The sequence below is a fragment of the Myotis davidii genome, unplaced genomic scaffold (genome assembly GCF_000327345.1).
Source record: "Myotis davidii unplaced genomic scaffold, ASM32734v1 scaffold520, whole genome shotgun sequence".
Lineage (NCBI taxonomy): Eukaryota > Metazoa > Chordata > Mammalia > Chiroptera > Vespertilionidae > Myotis > Myotis davidii.
In genome coordinates, this window is record NW_006292908.1 from 489,166 (window position 1) to 514,057 (window position 24,892).

The 24,892-nt window shown below is 44.0% G+C and overlaps 1 protein-coding gene across 1 annotated transcript; it reads left to right on the plus strand.

Moving 5' to 3' along the window:
- The first annotated feature begins 1,736 nt into the window (after positions 1-1,736).
- DSG2 (desmoglein 2) lies at positions 1,737-24,885 on the plus strand. Its single transcript, XM_015565692.1, has 15 exons — positions 1,737-1,847; positions 3,401-3,436; positions 4,429-4,563; positions 6,727-6,888; positions 7,021-7,165; positions 8,210-8,376; positions 10,310-10,450; positions 10,582-10,767; positions 11,129-11,394; positions 14,225-14,367; positions 14,659-14,886; positions 16,566-16,793; positions 19,378-19,499; positions 21,179-21,514; positions 22,136-24,885. Exons 1-15 carry the CDS (start codon positions 1,737-1,739, stop codon positions 23,174-23,176), a joined length of 3,447 nt encoding a protein of 1,148 aa, XP_015421178.1. The 3' UTR covers positions 23,177-24,885.
- The last annotated feature ends 7 nt before the right edge of the window (positions 24,886-24,892 follow it).

Below are 24,892 nucleotides of genomic sequence, written 5' to 3' on the forward strand. Positions count from 1 at the left end.
CAGCTCAGCTCACTAAGGCCTTACAGGCCTGGTCAGGGAGTTTGGATTATTATTTTTGTTGTTGTTAATCCTCACCCAAAGACATTTTTTCCATTGATTTACTTTTAGGGAGAGTGGAAGAGAGAGGGAAAGACAGAGAGAAACATTGATGTGAGAAATACATTGATTGGTTGCCTCCTGCACAAGCCCTGACCAGGGCCCGGACCAGGGCGGAGCCTGCAACAAAGGCACATGCCCTCGACCGGAATCGAACCCGGGACCCTTGGGTCCTCAGGCCGACACTCTATCCACTGAGCTAAACCGCTTGGGGCTCCTCTTCAGTCTTAAAGGCATGCTGCTCAAGATATTTTTCCATCATTAAGTTTCTTGTGAGAAGAGAGTTACAGATTACATATGCACTTTAGAAAAGAGTAGTTAAGATCTTAATTGTTTTCAATCCAATAAACCAGCGGTCGCCAACCTTTCGGACCTCACGGGCTCCCGGCTGGCAACCGCTGGCATAAACAGCTGGCAGAATGTTATACGATTCCCTCGGTTCTGTGCAATGAGTGCCGAGTGGATGTTTCAGCCCATCCTGCCTTGTCAAGGTCTGAAAACAAGCTGTTGCAACAGGTGCTATAAAACGCCAACAGCAGAACTATCATGTCGATTCCCAGACCCCCTCAGCTTCAAGATGCACACACATTTTTGCAGCTTGTTAGTGTAACATACAGAAAAGTGCACATATTACAAGTGTATTGAATTACTGGACTTTCTCAAACTGCACACACCACGTAACCAGCGACTAGATTAGCGGGTTAATTGCCACACGTCCAAACCGGAAACCATCCCCACACGCCACGATATTTTGAATTTAATTCAGAGGTCCGCCACTTGCATCTATAGACGCCTACGGCCTACAAAGGATTAAGAAACAAGATCACCAGCTCCCCAAAGCCCAGCCATCATCCCCCGACTCACTCTCCTCCAGCAGCTCCCACCTCGAAGGCGCTGCCATCAGCCCCACTCCACGGCCTGGCTAGTCCCCGCAGGGCACTGCCTGGCACCCCTCTCGCTCCTCTTCCGGGAGCTGCCTCTCAGTCCTGCATTACTACCCACCACTCTGCCCCTGCTTTAACTTTCTTTATAGCTCTCATCACAATCTATTTTTGTCTCTCTCCCCAACATCTAAGAACATTATATTACTTAGCATGTTGTAGAAAATTGAAGGCCTGAATGAATCCAAATTTCAGAAATTTTAAGGTGAGGAAAATGCAGGTCTTGGAATAGAGGAAATAGCATCATAATTCTATTGACTGAGTGCCTGCTACATGCCAGTCATTTGCAATAAAGATACTTGTGTATTATTTCTTTTAATTAGTGTAATAACCATGCCAAGTGGGCTTGTGAGGTGGGTTGCTTTCAGATATAAGTAACTAAACACAACTAACGGTGGCTTAAATAGCCCAGCCAGTGTTGCTCAGAGGTTGAGCATCAACCCATGAACCAGGAGGTCACGGTTTGATTCCCAGTCAGGGCACATGCCCAGGTTACGGGCTCAATCCCCAGTAGGGGGCATGCAGGAGGCAGCCGATCCATGATTCTCTCTCATCATTGATGTTTCTATCTCTCTTTCCTTCTCCCTTCCTCTCTGAAATCAATAAAAACGTATTTTAAAAAATTAAAATAAAAAGAATATTTAAAAAGTGGGTCAGAGATGGGGCGGCTCCAAATTTGACCAGTTCTGTGACTCGGAGATGCCACAGGTTCAGTTTGGCTTCTCTGCCATTGCATTAGCTTTCTCCTCGTGGTCACAGCTGGCTGTCGCCATTCCAAGTCTCATCCTCACTCACCCATCTCCAGGGCAGGTGAGGAGAGAGGTTGGCAGTGTGCTTCTCTTCTCATCAGTGAGGGGCATTTTTCCAGACTCTCCTGATATCTCATTGGCTAGAATTCTCTCCTACATAGTTAAGGAACGAATGTGCTCCCTGCAAATTCCTAGGAAAAAGCCTTACCTCCCAGCGATGGCTTTTGGAGGTGGGGCCTTTGGGAAGTGACTGGGTTTAGATGAGGTCATGAGGTTTGGAATCCTATGCATGATGGGGATACAATAAGAGACACAAAGATAAGGGGCTGTGTACTTTGTGGTCTGAATGAGCAAACTTTTGAGAACGAAAGGGCTGCTCTCAGAGGGCACCATGGTGTCATCTAGACTCCGGAGGAAAACAAAAATATGGTCGCCCTGGAAACTAACACCAGCCCTGTGGAAGGAGCAGGTGTTAGAGAGCATGGGTGTGCGACGGATCCAACCAAGCACTTTTGTCAGTACAGGGTCAGGATCCAAGAGAGTAACAGTTGGGCTCACAGAGTTGGGGGGAACGTGAGGCAGGAACATTAGCAGATCAAAAGAAGAAGGGCGTGTCTGGGATGGCTGGTAGGAATCTACCAGCGTCCTCCAATCGAGTTGTCGGCAGAGATGGGTGTCTGCGATGTCTCATGCCACTTATCTCACGTGGCTGTTGAGCAAGTGAATTATTAATTACAAATAATTTAAGTTCAAGTGTAAATAACCACACGTGGCGACCACATTAGAAAGTGCTGGTTTGGCCCTGACCGGTTTGGCTCAGTGGATAGAGCGTCGGCCTGCAGACTGAAGGGTCCCAGGTTCGATTCCGGTCAAGGGCATGTACCTTGGTTGCGGGCACATCCCCAGTGGGGTTGTGCAGAAGACAGCTGATCGATGTTTCTAACTCTCTATCCCTCTCCCTTCCTCTCTGTAAAAAAATCAATAAAATATATATTTTTTAAAAAAAAGAAAGAAAGTGCTGGTTTGGATTAAGCCAGGAGAAAAGTGAAGCAAACATCAAAAGGCAGACTAGGAGGTGTTGTCCGGATGTTAGGGTAAACATACTGCGTGTAGTTCTGTGTAGTGATGAAGTTCAATGTCACAGTGCTGGATAAGAACCAGAGAAAAGAGCCGGGGGACGCAGGAAGGTGAGGAAGGAAGGCTGGCTGTGGGTAGCCGTGTGTATGGCCCATGGGGGACGGCGGGGGAGGGAGTGCTGGGCGGCTTTGCACACTAAAGGCCTTGAGGAAAGGTAAGTGGGTTCCCCAAGAACAAGAGATGAAAATCACAGGAGAGTTTGGGGTTGGTTTTCAGATATTCGTTGTGTCCTGAGTTTCCTGGAGAAGACATTGTGGACCAAAAAGAGTGTTGATTCCTCTCTCTAGCCCTGGACATGGTAGGGAGGCAAAGGGGAGAAAATAAATTTTGTTTCCTTTTGACAAAGGAGAATAGTGGTGGTGTTAAACCTATTTTCTTCTTGTTAATGTCTGTAATATCCTAGTTATTCATTTAAAAAATATTTAAACTGGAGTAATAAATTGTATTAAATAATAAATAAATAATTTTATTTTTCAGATCTGCTTTCACTTTGGGAGTGCACTCCATTTAGAGGTAAGGAACCATGCATAGTACATTGCATTTTTTTAGGAAAAGACCTTTATACATGTACAACTCTATGGTCATACGAAAAGACCGTAGAAGATACTCATTCATCCAGTTGTTAACAGTGACTACTCAGAAGTGTGAGTGAAAATGTAGAGGAAAATTTTATACTTTTACATTATAAACCTTAGTATTATTTAATTTTTTGTTACATAATTTAATTTTTTAAGTTATAGGAGAATTTTTCAACTAAAAGCAAAGAAAAAAATTAATGACCTAGAGATAAGCAGTGTAAATATTTCTAAATAAAATACCTGTTATATAGAACTACAAAATTAGGAAAATGAGAAACCTAGTAGAATAATCATGTCTGATCTTAAGACACTAGGTCAGCTGCATTGAAATTTTCCTTGGATAAAACCTGTATTATCTGTTAAAGAACAATTGAAAATTTATACAATCACTTTCCAGGAAAGGTTCTAAAACAAAATATGGGCAATTTAAACCTTGACCCCACAATGAAAACAATAAGTTCATTAACTGACACTTTCACTGCTCTTAGTCAAATTGAGATCAATAGGTTACTAAGATTTAGTCTTAAAACATTTAGTAATTTATTTTTAAAATATAAGCTACCACAGAAAAACTAAACTTCATTTTCCATTAGTAAGAAAAAAAAATTCATGTTAATTTTAATTTGCTTATTTGTAAGGTCACTAAATTACTCTTTAACCTTTTAAACTCTTCACTCTTGGAAATCTTTTCTTTCTGGTAAAGATGAAACCCCAGATGCTATACTGGTTTGGAGACAATCTGTTGAGCTCCTGTAGAATTTGCTAGAGTATAAACACATTTCCTCTATGAAAAGGAAGTCTGTTAATAAATATGAAATTTATACCTTGAAATGTACACAGCTTTCTTAAAAGTTCTAGTAAATTCCATGATACCATCCTGATGTCTTAGGTACTTAATCACTTTTTGGCAATGTTTTGTTGTTGTAGACCTTACACATCAGAAATGAAAATGAGCCGCTTCCTAAACATACTCACTTAGTGCGGCAGAAGCGAGCCTGGATCACTGCCCCCGTGAGTCTGCGGGAAGGAGAGGATCTGTCCAAAAAGAATCCGATCGCCAAGGTACTTTCTAAAGAGGAACAGAAAATGCATGCATGTCACCACAATGTGGTGGAAGAAGACTTGTATGTCCACTTTCAAAGTTAAGGAAAATTCTATAATGTACTTAATTAGGCTTTTAATATTGCAGATGTATTTGAAAATTAGCAAAGCTTAATTTTTAGCAGGAACCTCTCATTTTAAGATCTTCTTTCTTATATTGACCAGTGTCACCCCAACAAATTTAACTTAAAAAATAGAAACCACCTGAAGCCTATATGATCATGTCACCCAATAAATTTAATATTAAAAAAAAAAACAACTTCCTCTTTCCCATTCTGGAAGAGGCACCATCATTGGAGAAGACATATATATAATTTGGGGTTTTGATTAAATTAAGAGTTAAGGGATCTAGCACCAGTTGAATCTCTGTGTAAATGTTACAATAATCAAAAGAAATCTACGCTGGGGAGGAAAATTTCTTTTCCCTGCTACCCTCCTAGGTTCTCTCCCTGGGAACCTGTTGGACTGACAAAGGAAAAACTAACAGGAGAAAAGTAAAGCAGTTTATTAACGTGTATATTATGCATGTCACACGTGGGAGTATCCAGAGATGAGTAACTCAAAGGTTTGGTTAGAATTCGGGCATCTTAGGAAAGGAACAATTCTTAGAGAAGTGACAAGGCAAAGGAAAAGGACCTTGAACTTGTAGGGGCAGCAAATGGTGGGAAGACAGATATCTGGTAACCTGATGGTAGAAAAGACTCGTTAGTAAAGTTATGTGGAGTCCTTGTGCCATCTCAATACTGAAAAGGGTCTGAAGTTGTCGGTGACGATTAACTTTTGTCCTTGATAGAGGAGAGAGAGATCACCTTTATAAATTTATGTGCTGTGTCTAGACAAATAGAGGGAGGGCAGAGAGCTTTTTTATATCCACTTCTTCTCAATTGCCTTCAGGTCAAAATAAACCTATACCAAGGTGGCATATTTGGGAGTGGCATGTTCTGCCACCCTATACTTGAAGAGTCATTTTTAAAATGAAAAACTGATACCAAACAGATACAGTGACCATCTATCCAGCTTGAGACCGTCTCCGTGAATGTTGCTGTCCTGGCTCAACAATTAATAACTCCCTTTCATGCTCAGTGTCCTATTTTTCTATGGTTACATCTCATGTGCAAACCTGAGCCCTTGATTTTTTTTTTCCCCCTTAAATGTGCTCTAAGTTCTACCCATTTCAGTAAATGGCACTATAATTCCACCCAGTTTTTTTAAAATGTAGCAAGATTATGCCCACTTCTCTCCACTGCCACTCCCTCGTCCAAGTCAGCGTCATCTCTGACCTGTGTTCCCGAAAGTCTTGACCTATGTCCCTGCTCTCACTCTTGCCACCCCCATGCCAACCCCCGGCCCCACCACAGTTCATTCTCCCAAAAGCAGCCAGAGTGATGGGTTGAAAAGACAAATCGAAGCCTGTTCCCCCGCTCCCTGAGACCCTTTCAATTGCTTCCCTTGGGATTTAATGGCCTTGACCTCCTCGCTGACCTCAGCTCCTAGCGCATCCGCCACTCTGCTACAACCCTCACTGATCTAAGCTCCTTCCACATTCCAGCCCCTCCCCTTGGCCCTGCCCTCCCTCTGCTGGAAGCCCCACCCTACAGGTATTAGCAGTGCCGGGTCCTCAGGGCTCCCTTCCCTCCTCACCCCGTCCCTCAGTCCCATCCCTGTGTCGCTTGGCTTCTGGCGCAGACACTTCTAAGTTTCACTTCACCTTCCAGTCTTATACACGTCGTGCATGACGAGCCCCTGGAGAGGAAGAGCAGCTACCTAACGGAAGATAGTATTTTCCATTTCCCAGCAACAGGTCGTTTCAAGAAAGCCTTCTAAAACCCAGATTTGTAATCCAGGCGTCACATCCCAGTATGTGTGCGAGCAACTGAGGTTTTCATTTTGGTTTGGTTTGGTTTTCTGAAATATCTCAGTCATTCACACATTCTTTCGTTATGTTTCCCTAAAATGCATTGATTCTTTGGGGTTCAATAGGGAATAACTCTTCTTCTTACTAATTTTAATTATCTAAGTTGTTAAGAATAAAATTTACATGAAAAGGAAAAAATCTTGTTAAATTTCCCCAACTTTCCAAATACTCTATCTAGAGATAATATTCCCCTCTTATTTCCATGCTAGATACATTCTGATATTGCAGAAGAAAAAAGAATAAAAATTAGATACAAATACACTGGGAAAGGCATCACAGAGCCACCTTATGGTGTGTTTGTCTTTGATAAAGACACGGGAGAACTGAACGTTACCCGCATTCTTGATCGAGAAGAAACGCCGTATTTCCTGGTAAGAACAATTTTATATTTATTAGTTTGAGTTTTTTCATTGGTAACTGTCATGATTTATTATTTTTTGGTACCATGGCAGGTCATTGCCTTAGGTTAAATCTAATCTCTTCTATGATTTGTGCCATTTCAGCTCACTGGTTATGCTTTGGATGAAAGAGGCAACAATCTAGAGAAGCCGTTAGAACTGCGCATCAAAGTTCTTGATATCAATGACAACGAGCCCGTGTTCACTCAGGAAGTCTTTGTTGGGTCCGTGGAAGAACTGAGCGCAGCACGTGAGTGTCGACTGTGTTTATGAATGAATACCCATAGGCGCTGTAGCCCCACAGTGGGGCTGAATGCCACCTCCTGTGACTCCGTGGAGGCTGAGTGTTAACCACGGGACAAACAGTAACAAGCCTGTTGTCTAGGTGTAGAACTGGCTTTTTTGTGATAAGTTCAAAAGATTTTACATGACTTGTTTTATACCTGCAGAACAGATATGGTGGATGGATGTGACATGTCGGATCTCTATCAGCTATTCTGCCTTGTAGCAGAAAAGCAGCCATAGAAAGTATGTAAACAAACAGGCATGGCTGTGTTCCAATAAAACTTTATTTACAAAACTGGTGGCCGACTAGCCTTGCCCGCTGGCAGTAGTTTGCTGACCTTTGACTCATGTCAGGTTTATTGGCATCATTCAATAGAGTGTTCTACATGAACACTTGCAGGAGAGATTTCTCTCTCTTTTTTAAAACATATTTTTATGATTTCAGAGAGATAGAAACACCAATAATGAGAGAAAAACACCAATCAGCTGCCTCCTGCACGCCCCCTACTGGGGATCAAGCCTGCAACCCGGGCATGTGCCCTGACCAGGAATCAAACAGTGACCTCATGGATCATGGGTCCTAGGTCCATGCTCAACCACTGAGCCACACCAGCCAGGCAAGACATTTCTCTTTGATAATATTCTGAAGAACAGCTGTGCTTCTCTTGAACTGTTTGTATTTTAATAAGCATCTATTTGTATCTGTTCGTCCTTCTTTTTTTATTAGAGCTATTGTAAATAAATCTGTGGCCCTCCTGTAGCAAGTGTTGGGGACTTCACCCTAAGAATTGTACTACTAACGCTGGTCCTGCCCTTTCCTTGTTTTTCTTACTCCTTCAATCCATTCATACTTATTTCTTCGTCCAGTTCAGTTTTTTGATCTTGGTAAACTGTGGTTTTGATAAACACGTGAAATCCTACTTGGAACAAGCTGAAATGATACATAAAGTAACATATATGCATGTGGTCAAGGTTGTTTCATTCTGGATGCCTTTGTTTCTAATGCCAGACACCCTCGTGATGAAAATCAATGCGACAGACGCAGATGAGCCCAATTCCATGAATTCTAAAATTTCCTACAAAATCGTATCTCAGGAGCCTGCTAAGCCCGCAATGTTTTACCTGAATAAAGACACGGGAGAGATTTATACAGTCAGTAATACCTTGGACAGAGAGGTACATGAATATTTTACGTTGCTCATCTTCCAAACTCTCCTTTATTCTTTCAGGTTCTCCTCTCTGTTTCTCTGTTCAGTTTTCTTGCTTTGTTGTGTATTTCTAGTTCATAGGCTAACACTTGGAATTATCCCCTCCTAGGGATATGCTGTCCAGTATGGCAGCCATTGGCCATTTGTGGCCATTGGGCTCTTGAAATGTGACTGGTCCAAATTGAGTTGTGCTACAAACAGAAGATGTACCAAATTGGGAATACTTAGGATGAAAAAAAGAAAAGAATGCAAAATGCCATCTTAATTTTTTGTTGATTACGCTTTGAAATAATATTTGAGATACCATAGGTTAGATAAAATATATTTTTAATATTAACATCAGGGTTGTTTTTTTTTACTTTTTTGAATGTGGCTGCTAGAAAATTTAAAATTGTCAAGGGGGCCAGGGTTCTGTTTGCTGGAGAGCTTCCTTCGTTTGCAGTTCTGTAATGAAACACCAGGGGTCGCCTCTACGGCTCAGGGATATGCCTGGGCAGGCAAACAGGTAGAGGTGGCAGCCCTGTTATAGAACTACTTGTGAAGGGAAGAATTACTGTGAATCCCAAACTGGAAGAAAATTTGAGTAGGTGTCCCGAAAGGCTGTTCTCTCAAACATTTCACATTTTTATTTCTAATGGAAAGGAAAAATTTTAAAAGAAAAAAGGGATCTAGAAAATCTTACAAGTGCTGCGTACTTGAAGATTTTAACAGTGTACATGAGTAAAATGGTGATGATCCTAAGAACCATAAATCATCACCCAAGTGCAGTCAGTACATTTTGTATCTCTTGGAAGGATGTTTCACTCTGCCCAGAGAGGGACGGGGTTGTGCCCAACGTTCCTACTGAGATCTTGGTAGAATTCAAGAATTTTATTATTCTTAAACCTCTACTCCATGCCTTCAATAAAATTAGAATGGAAAAGTATTATTTTGAAGTAGTGTGACTTTTTAATAAGCTGCCGTCCCTGAAGTATGGCAAGTTTAGTCCATAATCTGCCTTATCGGACATTTACATACGCCAGGTGCACTCCACACCTTTTACGTAGATGAACCCATTTAATCCACCTAGAAACCCAGTGAGGCAGATCGATTCATTATCCATTCCCATTTTACACAGGAGGACACTGGGGGTCAAAGGAAGCGAGTGTATCCAGCACAGCTAGTAAGGGACAGAGCCGCACTGGAGCCAGGCGCGGCCTCTGCCGCCCTCCTGTCACTGAGTTCTGCCCCGCACAGCCACCCCACGCGCCCCACGCGCCCCACGCGCCCCACACACCCTGCTGGCTGCCACCCTGTAACGACCCGCCACACAGATGGAGGCGCTGTGGGGGCACAGGGAAGAGCAGGGTTCATTTGAGGTGAACATCTGAGATGCCGTTCTCTAGGGCACCTTTAAGAATCAGATCTCTCAGGATGTCCGGACAAAGGTCCAGGTCACCACATTTTGCCTTCACTGGCCAGGTTTTCCTGGTGACTAGGTCTCTCTGGCTTCACTATTAGCTGAAAATGAAGTGTAGGGTAGAAAGAACCGATCCCTGTATTCTCGCCATCACTGCCAAGGTAGAGCAAAAGCCACTTTGAACAGCACTCTTGTGCACAAACTGGTTTAAGGAGAGACTCATCTCCTAACAATATCACCAATGACGTATTTAAGAAATTGACTAATATCACCAAGGACATCTTTAAGAAATTAACTACCAGCAACTCCTCCAGGCTTCTCTGCCCCTTCCGGAAAATCTCTGGCAGCAAATAAACATCTTCACACGAATAACAGCAGATCAGGAACTTACTTATGAGTAAATTGCACTGTGGTGCATTTCCTTGATGGCGAAGTGAATAAAACCAGGAGACAGGTTTGGAGGCTCGATGCTCACCCCAGTGGTATTTGCATTGCCCTGCAGAAACACAGCAGCTACACTCTGACAGTGGAAGCCAGAGATGGCAAAGAAGGAGAAGTAACCGATAAGCCTGTCAAGCAAGCTCAAGTTCAGATCCGTATTTTGGATGTCAATGACAATATACCCGTGGTGGAGAGTCAAAGGGTAACTATTATCCTTATAACCAATGTATCTACTTATTCATACCTTAGTTTTACCTAAAAATGTATGACGTATGTGCGTGTGTGTGTGTGTGTGTGGCATTAACATGAAAATCCTGTGCTCCTGATTTGCAGTATGAAGGGACAGTTGAAGAAAACCGAGCCAATGTAGAAGTGATGCGCATAAAAGTGCTGGACGCAGATGAGAGAGGCTCGGATAATTGGTTAGCAAACTTTACATTTGTGTCAGGAAATGAAAAGGGTTATTTCCGCATCGAAACTGATAATCAAACTAATGAAGGAATCGTGATCCTTATTAAGGTAAGCACTATGTCTGTAGCCCTTTCCCCAGAACAAACTCATGGAACCAGTTTAAGGAATATTAACTGATATTGAGTGTCCATTAACTTCCTTAGGAAAAGAAATCACTTCAAATTGTTCATAATGTTTTTTAAATGACATTGACCTTTAAAAAAATTAATTGGGGACATTTCATAATCCTCCTCACAGTTACGAATATCCACATTGGCAGATTTTTAACTGCATGTTATCAGTATGAGTTGGAATACTCAGTGCTGCTGTGTTAAATGTTCCTATGCAACATTCAAATCACATGTGGGTGCGGGTGCGTGTGTGTTCTATTCTCTCTTTTGAACAATTCCCTTTGGTTTTGCCTTTCTAGGAATTAGATTATGAAGAAATAAAGCATCTTGACTTCAGCGTTATTGTCACTAATAAAGCCACTTTCCACAAGTCAGTTAAGAGTGAATATAAGCCCACAGCCATCCCCATCAAAGTCAAGGTGAAGAATGTGAAGGAAGGCATTCATTTCAGAAGCAGCACCATCTCCATTCGCACCAGCGAGAGCATGGAAAAAACAAGCCTGAGCCAAGTAATTGGGAAATTTCAAGCTTTTGACGAAGACACTGGACAAGCAGCCCGTGTAAAGTAAGACATAGTGACAAATAGAATTGCTCGTAAATTACTCTCAATGCCTGTTAACGACAAAATCACAATGAAAGGCGAACAGTTCATTTCTTCCCACCCAGCATTCTAATTCCCCAATGGGCTAGAGATTAACTTTCCCAGAGTTGTCCCTGCAGCTGAGAGGCAGGGAGACATTTCCCCTGGCCCGCTCCCTCCACCCCGAGTGTGAAGGCAGAGGCTGGGTCCCTGCCTCAGAGAGTTCTGGCTAGCAAGGCTGAAAAACAGCAAAGGAAGCAGCAAATTGTATTGCAAATTTCGCTTGATACGAGGTTGGTTAAAAGAAATAGTTGCCGCATGTATTTTAATGTGGAGAAACCAGTATCATTTGCACATCAATCCTGGAAATGACTCTTCATTGAAACCATGCTGTTTGGTGCAGGGATGAGGAACCTTGGTCTTGGTCATGGTGGCTTTTACTCGGATACTTGGATTGAGAGCCCACTAGATGGCACCACTGTGCCTGCGGAAGGGACTGGGCTGTGCCCCCTTAGAGCGACACCTTAGGTTTGCATGATGGGTGAATGTTCAGAGTAAAAGTACATCTTAGATAGCAGGTCCGTGCCATGGGAAGGCGAATCTACAGACGGTTACTTACGGAGCCCAGTGAGAGTCACTCGGGTCAAATATAAAGAAGCCCCACCTGCCACCCACATGCACAGCCGGTCCTGCGGTCAGCCCGGGTGGTTTGGTTGCCTCGCTGTCCTTGCGCCTGGGAAATCTTACCTTTGAATCCCTGGGTGCCAGCACTTTGAAAACAGTGTGTCGACGTGTGTGGCCAACCACAGCAAGAATGCTGAATGCCCTGCAACAGTCTCTTTCCTTTGGGTGACTTCGTTTTTAAAAAATATATTTTTATTGATTTTAGAGAGGAAGGGAGGAGAGAGACACACAAACATCAGTGATGAGAGAGAATCATTGATCGGCTGCCTCCCGCACGCCCAACACTGGGAATTGAACCCACAACCTTGGCAAGTGCCCTAAAGGGGATTAATCCGTGACCTCCTAGTTCATAGGTCGATGCTGAACCACTGAGCTACACTAGCCGGGCTTGGTGACTCCTAATAGAATTCATCATCCAAGAGTAGCAAATTGCCTTTTCCCAAAAAAATATTAACAAACAGCCTCCACTGTGTTTTCTGCAATGTCTTGGTGACCCTGTGTTGCCCACCATACCTGCAGGAACCGCCCTGCTTCTTGGGAGTTTTGTGGTCTAGTCTTTATTTCCACGGCTCCAGCCCTAACAAGGCCCTCCCTACGGGGATCCCCAGCCCTGAGGACGCATGCTCTCTGACCATTTCTCATTGCTGCCCACTGAGAGCCTTAGGTTCTAGTTCATTATCCTGCAATAATACTGGGCTATTTATTGAAACTTCTATTTCCCACCTATTTAACTTTGGCTGCTAAGGATGATAAATATATCAAAATATATGTTCTGCCTGGAAAAAAATAATGAACCATGTTCCGTATTTCTTAAAAGGATTTCCTTTCATCTTTAGCATGCAATGACAGAACTTCAGTGTGAGAAAGAGCTTAAAGGTCGATTCAGACCTCCTATTGAACAGATAAGGAATGGGGTGCACAACTAAACTAAATAATTTTCTAACATTTCCCTAACTAATTAGTGGTTGCTATTTAGAAATGCTGACAGGGACAGAAGAATTACTTCGTTAACTTTGTCATAATTTACTGTTTTACTGATTATTCACATGCATCCACTGTTTATCGATATTTGGCATAACATGAGCCGCCATCCTACTCGATGTCTGTAATTTCTACCGCAGAGAAAATTCCGAAAATGCGATCACATACATGGGAAATGTGATCCTTCTTACTAAGACTCTGCCTGTATTATTATAACTATGAATGTGGGAAACCATTGACATCAGTTAAGTCTAGGCTTTAAAATTCTAGACATGAAATTCAGAAATACTTGTGAAAATCCAAATGTATCATCCTTTACTGGTAGAAATATTAAAAAGCAGAAATTTCAGTTAAAGTATATAATTGGAATTTTTTAAATAGCAATGTAAACAAGTATTGCTATAAATTAGCAAACAGCCACTTAACAGAAAATAAATTATCAATCTGGTTAACTGAACCAAATATTCATTGGCTTATGTTTGGATTCAGTTATTTGTAAACGCAATGGTATTAAATTACATACATTTCTGAAGACATAATATGAAAGCTCTCCTTCACTTTCTCAAAGTTACCTCCTTCCTCACTGATTCTCCTGGCTTTGAGGGAAGAAACCCAGAAATCACTTCATCAGCATTGCTTTCACTTTGAACCATTTCTCACTGAAAGAAGCCTTACTGCTCCTAGCGATCAACAATATTCCAAAATGTTAAAGTACTTCCATTTTTAAAATTGGTCTTTTTAAATATTGATAATAAACAATATGATGCCAATAAACAATAGAATGTGAGATCACTTTTCTCCGCCGGGTCTCGTTGGGTAACTACATCATTCTCCAAAGGTTTCCCCCAAACTTCAGGGAGAGCAGACTGAGAGCTAGAGACAGACTTGTGAACCTCTGCCGAGCAGGCAAAGGATGGCCGCGCTGTGTGTATGTCTTGAGTTTCAGGAACAAGACAGGTTCCAAAGTAAGTGTTGTATGCAGTAAAGAGAGTAGCTTTTAGGATGGTTTCAGGAAATTAAAAGCATTTCAAATTAATGCCTATAACAAGAACATATACAGTGAAGCAAAATTTAAACTTGAAAAAGTTGTAAATATTAGAGAGGCACAGTTTATCCAGAATTCAAAATTAATTTTATTTGTTTTAAACAGATACACCAAATTGGAAGATATAGACAACTGGGTCTCTGTGGATTCTGTCACATCTGAGATTAAACTTATAAAATTTCCTGATTTTGAATCCAGATATGTCCAAAATGGTACATATACTGTAAAGATTTTAGCTATCTCAGAAGGTAAGTTATTAAATATTTTTCTTGGTTACATATGGTTTGATGTTATTTTCCAACATCACAGACCTTCCTTTTGATCTTATAGAAAAATCAAATCTCTCCGGTGGAGAAATTTTCACATTTCTACTTATTTAATGGATTAAAAGATATTACGTAATCTAACTATGAAAAATATCTAGGATAGGAAGTGTCCTAATTTGTTAGGACCTTCTTATAAAAATGGCAAGAAAATTCAAACTATGCTTGTTATCAGCAGTAGAATCAGAATATACATATTTGTTTCTTCCCTTTAAGATTCTCCTAGAAAAACCATCACTGGCACTGTTGTGATCACGGTGGAAGACATCAATGACAACTGCCCCACGCTGGTGGACCCAGTGCTAAACGTCTGTGATGACGTGCAGTATGTGAACGTGACCGCGAGGGACCTGGACGGGTACCCAAATAGTGACCCTTTCACTTTCGTCATCGTTGACAAACCAGCCGGCATGGCAGAGGAATGGAAAATCATACACAAAGAAAGTAAGCCAAGTCACTGGCCGACACGTCAAAATATTAAGACAAATTGAAAACCTTTATACTAGAGGCTGGGTTTCTTTTAAAAATTATACTAGAGGCCCGGCGCATGAATTCGTGCACGGGTGGGGTCCAGGCGGCCGCCCCTATCAGGCAATCAGGCCGAGAAGGGGGAAGGGACATGGGCAGTTGGTGGGCGGCCCCACCCCCTGGTTGAACTCAGGTCAAACTCCCGGTGGAGGGGACAATCTGCATATGACCTTTTACTATATAGGATTTCCAATACCATTTTCAAAGGGGTTAGAAAATGAGGTTTTGAACCTTGGGCATAGGGTCCTTTGTCTGGCTCGAATCCAATAACCCATTTGGAACAACAGAAGAGGGAGAGAAGAAAAATCACCTCATGTCCTAATGATAGCTGGGCGTTCTCTGAATTGCTCTTGAAGATGTGACTGTGTCTCACAAGCTGAGGAGCATCTTGCCCGTCTAAGCAAAAAGTAACATTTATTGATCACTTATCATGTGCCAGGCACTCTGCTGGCCCTTCAGACACATGATCTCATTTAATCCTTTCTCCATAACATCATTCCTTCATGCTAGCTGAGGAAACCTTGATTTAACTAAAGTTAGGTAGCTTGTTCAAGGTCACGAAGCGGGTGAGTGATGGACACCCATGAAGGAGGGTCTCTGTGACCCTCCATGCCAGACAGCCTTATGCTTATGGCCACTCCCGGACACAGCTCTCTCAGAAGGCAAGTCCGCCTTCTGGATGTGAGCCTCCGGTGCCCTGCGGGTGGTTCTGAATGTACAAAGACACCCCTCCTCCCCCGGAAGACTTTTTTCCTAAACAATTAATGTTCGTTTTCTAAGGTTTCAAATATCATACCCAAGTTTTTCTTAATTTACAGATCTATTGTTAAACATTTAAAGTTTAACAACTCTTCACAGTCACTTTACAAGGCTTTCAGTAATGTTAAAGCTGGTGACAGGCACCATGAGTTAATTATGCTCTTCTCTCTGTTGTCTGTTTGAAATTTCCTGGATAAATTTTTTTTGTGTGAAATGATAAAATAAAGGTCATTCAGTAGAAATACCATTTAACTCACCACTTGTGTGTCACTGTATTCCCAGTACATACAATAGTTTATAGTATTTGGCAAACCACACACTTTTGCTAAGACTAATCATCATAAAAGTCCGGCATGTCCACTCCTATCCTTTGCTCTTCACCCATGTATTTGGAGTGTCTGGACTAAGCAAGAAATTAGACCAAACCCTTTTCATACCAACATGCCAGCCCACCTCTGGGGTGTCTCCAAAAGTGGATAGTTTCACCTTCCCTCCCCCCAAAAGGAAAAAAAATAGAGCCATGAAGAAAGGATGAAGCTTCTAACTGGTGCTAAATGTTATTGGCCATGAGAAACTGTTTCTAGCCCAGACAGTGTGGCTCAGTGGTTGAGCATCAACCCATGCACCAAGAGCCAGTTCCATTCCCGGTCAAGGGCACATGCCCAGCTGCCGGCTCAATCCCCAGCAGGGGGTGGCAGGAGGCAGCCAATCAATGTCGATGTTTCTGTCTCTCTCCTTTCCTCTCTCCCTAAAATCAGTAAAAACTTACTTTAAAAATAAAATGTTTCCGTAACTCACTCTTGCCATTTCACTCCCTCTTGCCTCTTCCCCGACAGGTACCAGCGTGCTGCTGCAGCAACGCGAGCGGAAGCCCGGGAGAAGCGACATCCAGCTCCTGATTTCGGACAGCCAGGGCTTCAGCTGCTCGGAAAAGCAGGTCCTGAAGCTCATGGTGTGCAAGTGCCTGGACGGCAGCGGCTGCGTGGAAGTGCTGCGCGGCGGCCACGTGGGCCTGGGCCCGGCCGCCATCGCGCTGATCATCTTGGCGCTTCTGCTCTTGCTGCGTGAGTACTGTGTTTGGCTCCTTCGGTCATGAAGGGCTTTCCTGGAGTTGTTACCATAGTAGTCGTGGGTTCCTTTACAGTCATCCTCACCCACTGAACACCGAGGGTGAGGAGGGAAACCAGGATTGATCATGGGTGAATTCAACAAAGGTTATTAGAGCACGCCTCAGAACTTGGTTGTATAAAAGTGTATCATTTTCTGATTTAAATCACCAAGGCTACCATGCATATCTTCAGCAACCTTTTAACATAGACAACGCTGGGGTCCCCATTTAAAAAAAAACAAAACATTTTTTTTAATGTTTGAATTACAGTTTACATTCGGTATTAGTTTGTATTAGCTTCAGGTGCACAGCATAAAGGTTAGACAATCATATACTTTACTACACATTCCCCCTGATATTTCCCGTACCCGCCTGGCACCATACAGAGTTATTACAATATTATTGGCCGTATTCCCTGTGCTGCACTGGATATCACTGTGACCGCTTTGAACTACCAAGTTGTACTTCTTAATCCCTTCACCTTTTGCACCCAGTCCCCCAACCTCCCTCCCCGCTGGGCACCCGCAGTCTGGTCTCTGTGTCTGTGAGTCTGTTTCTGTTTTGTTTATTTGTGTTGTTCTTTAGATTCCACATGTGAGTGAAATCCTGTGGCATCTGCCTTTCTCTGACTGACTTCGAGTAGGTGGTGCCCCCCGTTTGAGCAGGTCTGTGAGGCAAGGCCCTGGTGTCTTCTTCGCTGCCCAGTGCCTAGGACAGGGCCTTGCCCACAGGAGGCACTCAGACAAGATTGGGTGCCTGAATTTGCGTTATGGATACAAGGTTATTTCACAAGCTCATCTTATTCTCATTCATCTTTGCTTTGCACATCCAACTGGTCAGAGCCCACCTCCCCGACCGTCTGCGTGGCTTGCCCTTCATCTCCCCAAACCCTCTGCATGAATTGCCCTTCATCTCCCCAGACCCTCTGCGTGGCTTGCCCTTCAGTGGGGCCTACAGCATTGAGACTTCTGTGCTTCCCAACAGTGAGGACCCGTCCTGCCTGCCTTGCATGTCCTCCAAGACCTCAGGGTTCCTTTCATGAGAGAACAAAGGACTGCAGTCTGGGGTCACGTGGAAGACCACTGCCCCTGACCACTGAACGTGGGCAGAGGGCCGTTTCTGAAGCAGCCCGGCCATTTCAGTGACAGGGAGAGCTTGGCGAAGCCATCAGTAGGTGTGCGATTGAGTGCACACCACTCAACAGTGTACAGTGTGCTTTCATACCATCGTCTCTGCTTTATGATACAGACACACACCACTAAGTGACTTCCCTCAGTTCCCCAGGCTGGTAGGGAGGTCCCGGAGCTGGGGAGTCCCTACACTGCCTTCTCACTCACATTCCCCGGGGCCTACGGTGGCACTTGGCACCTGGTACACCTTTGACAAATATTTGCTGAATTTCCACAACTGTTGAACTCCCCGTTTGATTTCAATCTTTATTGCTCACAGTAGCTACAGTGACTGTGCTGCCACCTGTTAATATAGGAAATGTCTAGGGAGTCATCATTTCGTCGCTGGAAGCTGCCTAATGGGAGTGGCAGTAACACCCAATTCCGGTGGACTGTGCACAGGTGTAGTCAAAGTCTTTACGACCTTGATGGAGAGGCCAGCATTGGCCTTCACTTCTTCCTGGAGGTAGAATGAGATTTAAGGGGGGAGCTCTGAAATTGTACTGAGTATTTGATCTATCCTAAGGGGTTTTAATGAAGAATCGTTTTAGAAAGAAGTACTCAAGTAACTCAAAGATAGATTTGAACCTCAGTGAGTCTGCCTTTTGCCCACCTCTACTCTAGGAGAAAGTGGTGAAGTATTATAGAAATTCAAATGTGCTCAAATATTTGAGCATGTTAAAATGTTTCTACCCTTAGAAGCTTTTGATTTTTTTTAACACATATATTTTTTTGGATAGTGGATATTCTCATATTAGAAATGAAAGTGGCCTAAACAGTTTAGCTCAGTGGATAGAGCGTTGGCCTGAGGACCAAAGGGTCCTGGGTTCGATTCCAATCAAGGGCATGCACCTCTGTTGCAGGATCCTCCCCGGCCCAGGCCCTAGTCAGGGCATGTGCAGAAGGCAACCAATGCATGTGTTTCTCTCACATCGATGTTCCTCTGTCTTTCCCTCTCTTCCACTCTCTCTAAAAAAAATCCTCAAGTGAGGATTTAATAAATATATAAAAATAAGGATGAAAATGGTTTAAAAAAATTGAAGTCTTTAAGTTGGTTTTGATGATTTAGATACTATCGTATTCAGTCTTGGTGTTCCACTCAGTAACCCGCCACAGCCTCTTCCTGACAGACAAGGCCTCTAAATCTGTAGGACCCCACATCCTGCCTGTAGACTTTGGTGTGCCTCTCCCATGACAAGCTTGGCGAGGTTGGATCAGGGTGAAGAAAAGAAAATGAAAAAAATAGGGTTGTAAATAAGTGAAGACTGAATTCCAGGAAGTGATATATGCAAATTCCAAAATTATATTTAAATTATATTTAAAATTAAGTTGGGACTAACGTGTTTTGTGCTTAATTTTGTTTCTGTCCAGTTGTACCACTTTTACTGCTGATGTGGCAGTGTGGAGAAGGCGCCAAAGGCTTCGCCCCCATTCCTGGCACTGTGGAGATGCTGCACGCTTGGAATAACGAAGGGGCACCACCTGAAGACAAGGTCAGATCATGGGATAAGCACGGAACTCGTCTCCTTTTCTGATTTTAAGGGCCCTTGGGAAGTGTTTCTAACATGTTAGGTCATGAGACAGTAACGTGGTCCTTACAGATTTCATTCGCATGCCTTTAAATGAGACATATTTTGTGTTCGTTGCCAGGGCAGAGTTGAGGTGGCTTTGCTGTACTGTGGCAGGTCCTGGGTTACAAAGAATGTAGAAAAGGGGTCAGGTCGTGACACAGGGAATGTAGAACAAAGGTTAGAGAGAACAAGAGTGTGTAGAGATTTAGGATGAAAATATTTCTTATTGCCAATGCTAAATGGGCAGTTTTTCACAACCAGATGTTCCTGCATTTTCATTTCCTCAGTACACAGGGTTGGCAGAGGTAAGCCCACCACCCATTACAGTTGTAAAAGATTATGAAACCCCCTCTTCTACCTACTTAATAGCATCTCCTGTTTCTCTTCACTGAGTCTTCACCCCGAGTCTCTCATCATAATCTGAAGCGAGCTTCATGTCTAATAAGATATGACTTAGCATCAAGTATCTGAGCACGCAGAACAACAATGGCTGAAGTATACACGTGGGCGGTCCAGGACCAACAGGGTGATCCCATATGGCGGCCGGCTCCTTTTTCCTTATTGTCCCTCCACAGATGAGTTCCATCCCCTGCTGTCTTCATGCTCCAGACACTCACTTCTGTCCCCACATTCCCAAAAGCAGACAGGAAAAAGGTGAAGACCCACCCCTGAAAAACATTTCCGAAAGATACATCCTCCATATCTGCCAGAAATCCCATTCACCAGCCTTAGTCAGGTGGCACTTCTACCAGCAATGGAGGCTTAAAAATAGAATCTGTATTTGCGATGACCATGTATCCAGCTAGACAAAAAATAATGGTTCTATCATAATAAAGAGGCCTTAAACTCTAGACCAGTGATGGCGAACCTTTTGAGCTCGGCGTGTCAGCATTTTGAAAAGCCCTAACTTAACTCTGGTGCCGTGTCACATATAGAAATTTTTTGATATTTGCAACCATAGTAAACAAAGACTTATATTTTTGATATTTATTTTATATATTTAAATGCCATTTAACAAAGGCATTTTTTGGTAAAAAAAATGATTTCGCGTGTCACCTCTGACATGCGTATCATAGGTTCACCATCACTGCTCTAGAGGAAAGTTGGAATGCAATTGGTGCCAACAGAGTAAATAAGCCATGACTATATATATATAATGCAAAGTGTCCCCTCGGGAGTTCAACCACTCACTATGACATGCACTGACCACCAGGGGGTGGCATGGAACAAAGGAAGACCCCAGCCAGCAGCCGGCAGCTGGGGAAGGGAGGCCCCAGCCGGTCGCTGGAAGGCCCCGATCGGCCCTGATCGTCGGCCAGGCCTAGGGACCCTACCCATGCATGAATTACACTCACCGGTCCTCGAGTATTTAAATAACTTTTGTTTTCTCCTTGGATTATAATCATCTAAAAAAAAACAGGAAGGTAGAAGGGGGGGAGGGGTCTTTAGAAGCCTTAAAGAAAAGTTATTCAACCCAAAATTGTTTTCCGAATTTGTTTCTATGGAAAGAGCTTACTGTGTGCCCACTTAGCTCAGATCCTACCACCCGGACGGACGCTTCACCCCTCCGACTCAGTTCTCAACTGCATTTGCCCTCACAGGTGGTGCCATCGCTGCTGACAGCGGATCACAGAGAGAGCATGGCCGTGGGCAGCGGAATGGGAGGCATGGCAGCCAAGGAGACCACCGTGAAAGGAGGCAGCTCCGCTTCCTTCACCAGAGTGCAGCATGACATGTCCGAGGTGGACGGACGGTGGGAGGAACACAGGAGCCACCTCTCCGGGGGCACCACCCAGGTCACAGGGATAGCAGGAGCCCTCCGAGGCGGCGAAACCGTCAGGACCACCAGGGCCACAGGGATCTACAGAGACATGGCTGGAGCTCGTGCGGCTGCTGGTGCAATGAGTGAGGAATTCCTAGGAAGCTATTTCACTGAGGTAAGGGTTGGGTTGTAGGTTTGGGAGAAAAACTGTGTATATGTGAATGTGATATGATTAGGCTAGTTATTGCCTTGGATCTGGATGGGACTTTGTTATTTCTTTTTTGAAAGAGATTGCAGACAGGTAACGAGGGAAGAGAGATGCAACCCATTGAACCAGTCCGTCAGCTGATTTAAGTAGTGATCACCTATGACCCCACGGTTTTTTTTCTTAATATTTTTTTTTTACTTTTTAATATATATTTTTTATTGATTTCAGAGAGGGAAGGAGAGGGATAGAGAGATAGAAACATCAATGATGAAAGAATCATTGATCAGCTGCCTCCTGCACACCCCCTACTGGGGATCGAGCCCGAAACCCTGGCAGGTGCCCTGACTGGGAACTGGACCATGACCACCTGGTTCGTGGGTCAACTCAATCACTGAGCCATGGCGACTGGGCTCACAATACTGATATTTTTTAAGAATAGGGGCCAATGTGTTGTCGGATGTCCTTCAGTGTGGGTCTCTAATGTTTCCTTGCAATTCGCTCCAGTTACGGATTTGGGGCAGGAATATAGTCTTGTCCTTAAATGAGGTGGTGTCACTGATTCTGTGCCTGTTTTCATTTCCTTTTTAGAAAGCCGCCTGTTACAATGAGGAAGAGGACAGTCTCGTAGGCAAAGACTGCCTCCTGCTGTATTCTCAGGAGGACACCGAGTCGCTCCACGGCTCCATTGGCTGTTGCAGTTTTATCGAAGGAGAGCTGGATGACCACTTCCTGGATGACTTAGGACTGAAATTCAGGACGCTGGCTGAAGTGTGCTTGGGCCGAAAAATAGATATGGGCCTGGAAGTTGAGCAGAGGCCGGCACCCGTGAGAGAAACCGCTTCCCACGCCCTCTCCGAGCAAACGAGGGTCCATTCAGAGAGTTCCTTCTCCTCGGCTGGGAGCGTGCAAGTTCCCACACGTGTGCGCGAAGCCAGTGCCGAGGAAATAACTCGGGAAACAGTCACCGAGAGGGTTGTGTCCTCTAAGCAGGGCCAGCAGGTAGCCATGCAGCTCCCTGACCCACTGGCAGCCGGAAATGTCATCGTGACCGAAACGTCCTTTGCCACGGGCCCCACTGGGCCGCCCCCCATGGTGGTCCTGGGTCCCCGGCAGCCTCAGGGCCTCATAGTGACGGAGCGGGTGTACGCGCCAGCCTCTGCCGCGGTGGATCAGCGCTGTGCTCATCAGCACTACGCTCATCAGCACTATGCTAATGAAGGCAACATCACGGTCACGGAGAGGCTCATACAGCCCAGTGGGGGCCTGTCGGGGGCCCTGGAAGGCACCGCGCACCTTCCAGACGGACAGTACATGATGGTAAGGGAGCGAGAGAGCTTCCTGGCTCCCAGCTCGGGCGTGCAGTCCACTCAGGCCCAGGCCAGCACAGCAGGCGGGCGGAGCGTGACCGTGACTGAGAGGGTGCTGACACCCGCTTCCACCCTGCAGTCCAGAGCCCCGGTGGCCTCTGAAACGGCCGTGACGGCCAGAAGGACTGTGGTTACGGGAGCTGGAATCCCTGGCCCTCCGCCCAGTTTCAGCTCCGAGGAGTCTGGTCATTCTGGTTGCACTGTAACCACTGCGTCCACCAGGGTTTCCAAGCACAGCACCGTGCAGCACTCCTACGCCTGAGCAGCCAGCACCTGCAGCCCTCACCCCTAAGCCTGAGCAGCCAGCACCTGCAGCCCTCACCCCTACGCCTGAGCAGCCAGCACCTGCAGCCCTCACCCTCCTACACTTGAGCAGCCCTCACCCCTACGCCTGGGCAGCCAGCACAGCACATCCCTCACCCCTATGCCTGAGCAGTCAGCGCAACACAGCTTGAGATGCCTGCAGTCTCCCAGAGGTCAACAGCAGTCACTGTCTCCCGTTTCCAGGGGACCTGCCTTTCATGAGCCTCACAGACGAGAAGCACGTACACAAAGTTCAAGTGTCTCCATCACTGACACACAGCGGTCCTGGCTGGCTCAGCGTCCAGGAGGCCCTCAGAAATGCTCTGGGATTTAGTGAGCTGTGGCCACACAACAGTCACAAAGCAAGTTAATGAGAGGGAATCTAGCTTCTGGGAATTGACCAAATTAACAGAGCACCCAGGTCAGCAGCACACAGCAGAGCCAGGAAGCCACGGCCCCTGCACAGCCTCTTCTACAGCCCGTCCTTCCTGCGCCTGCCACACTGTCCACACTCACTCTCCCACAGGTGCACACAGAGGTGCACACACTCTTCACAGGTGACCAGTGAAGGCTAGAGGTCTTCCTGTCTGTGTTGGGGACTGAATTTTGGAGCACTGACATGCTAAGAACACATTACATGTTTCTGTGCATATAACTGTGTATGATTGTATGTGTGTGTTGTATGGCCTTAAAAATAGCATTATACCTCCCCTTTGTCTCAGTAATCAGGAAGATATTGAATACTTCCAATTCAGTGGAATTATCCAGGGGAAAAATCCTAACTATAAAATCACTTTACTTTTGATAGTAATAATATACTATTTCTAAAACCTCAGGTTCTATTATCTTCTAACTTTGTACAGCTAAATTCACCACAATGCTATCTATGTACGGTATAGAAAGAACCACGCCTGTTTGGGGGCTGGTATTTATCCTCAGTGCCTAATATGGGTGCCAAATCAATATTTGTGGCATAAGTGGGTTTTACAAGCCACTCTCTTTAAAATTTCAAAACACTGAAAGACCTTATAATTTATAGAATTATGAGTTTGAAGTTAGTATTTTATTCTGTCTCAAAGTTATTGACTAGGCAATCATGACTTACTACATATTAAATATGTAACTGACATGAATTTGGGTAACACCCTTGCCCTTTTTTGGAAAGCGATTTGGGTGTTTTAACCAAATAGATAGATTATATTTTTATTGCTCCTTGAAAAAAATCTATTTCAGGTTTCAAAGTATATGTTCACATCAGTAACAATTTATATAAATATTCTCCACAACAAACAATCATTTTCAGAAATTTTAAATACTATGTAATTTTGTGATTGTTCAAGATATTTTGCTTAGGGGAATGAATCTTTAAACATATTATTTTTGTAGCACATTTATAGAAATGTTGACTTGAATTGTGTTATGCACAACACTGATACTTTTTGCTCCTACTGACTATGAGTAAAAGGCAAATATGTTTAGACACCATAAGTGCATGACCAAGGTGAAGGTCATTCTTCCATTCACCTAAATTTTTTACTCTCTACTTAGGATTGTTGCTTTTTATTATTATAGAGCTAGTAGTTATATTTTGTCAAGTATGCGGCAGGAATAGCACTACTGTGTGGAACATAAACATGACCTAACTACTTCGAACAAACAAAACTTGGTCTTAAAA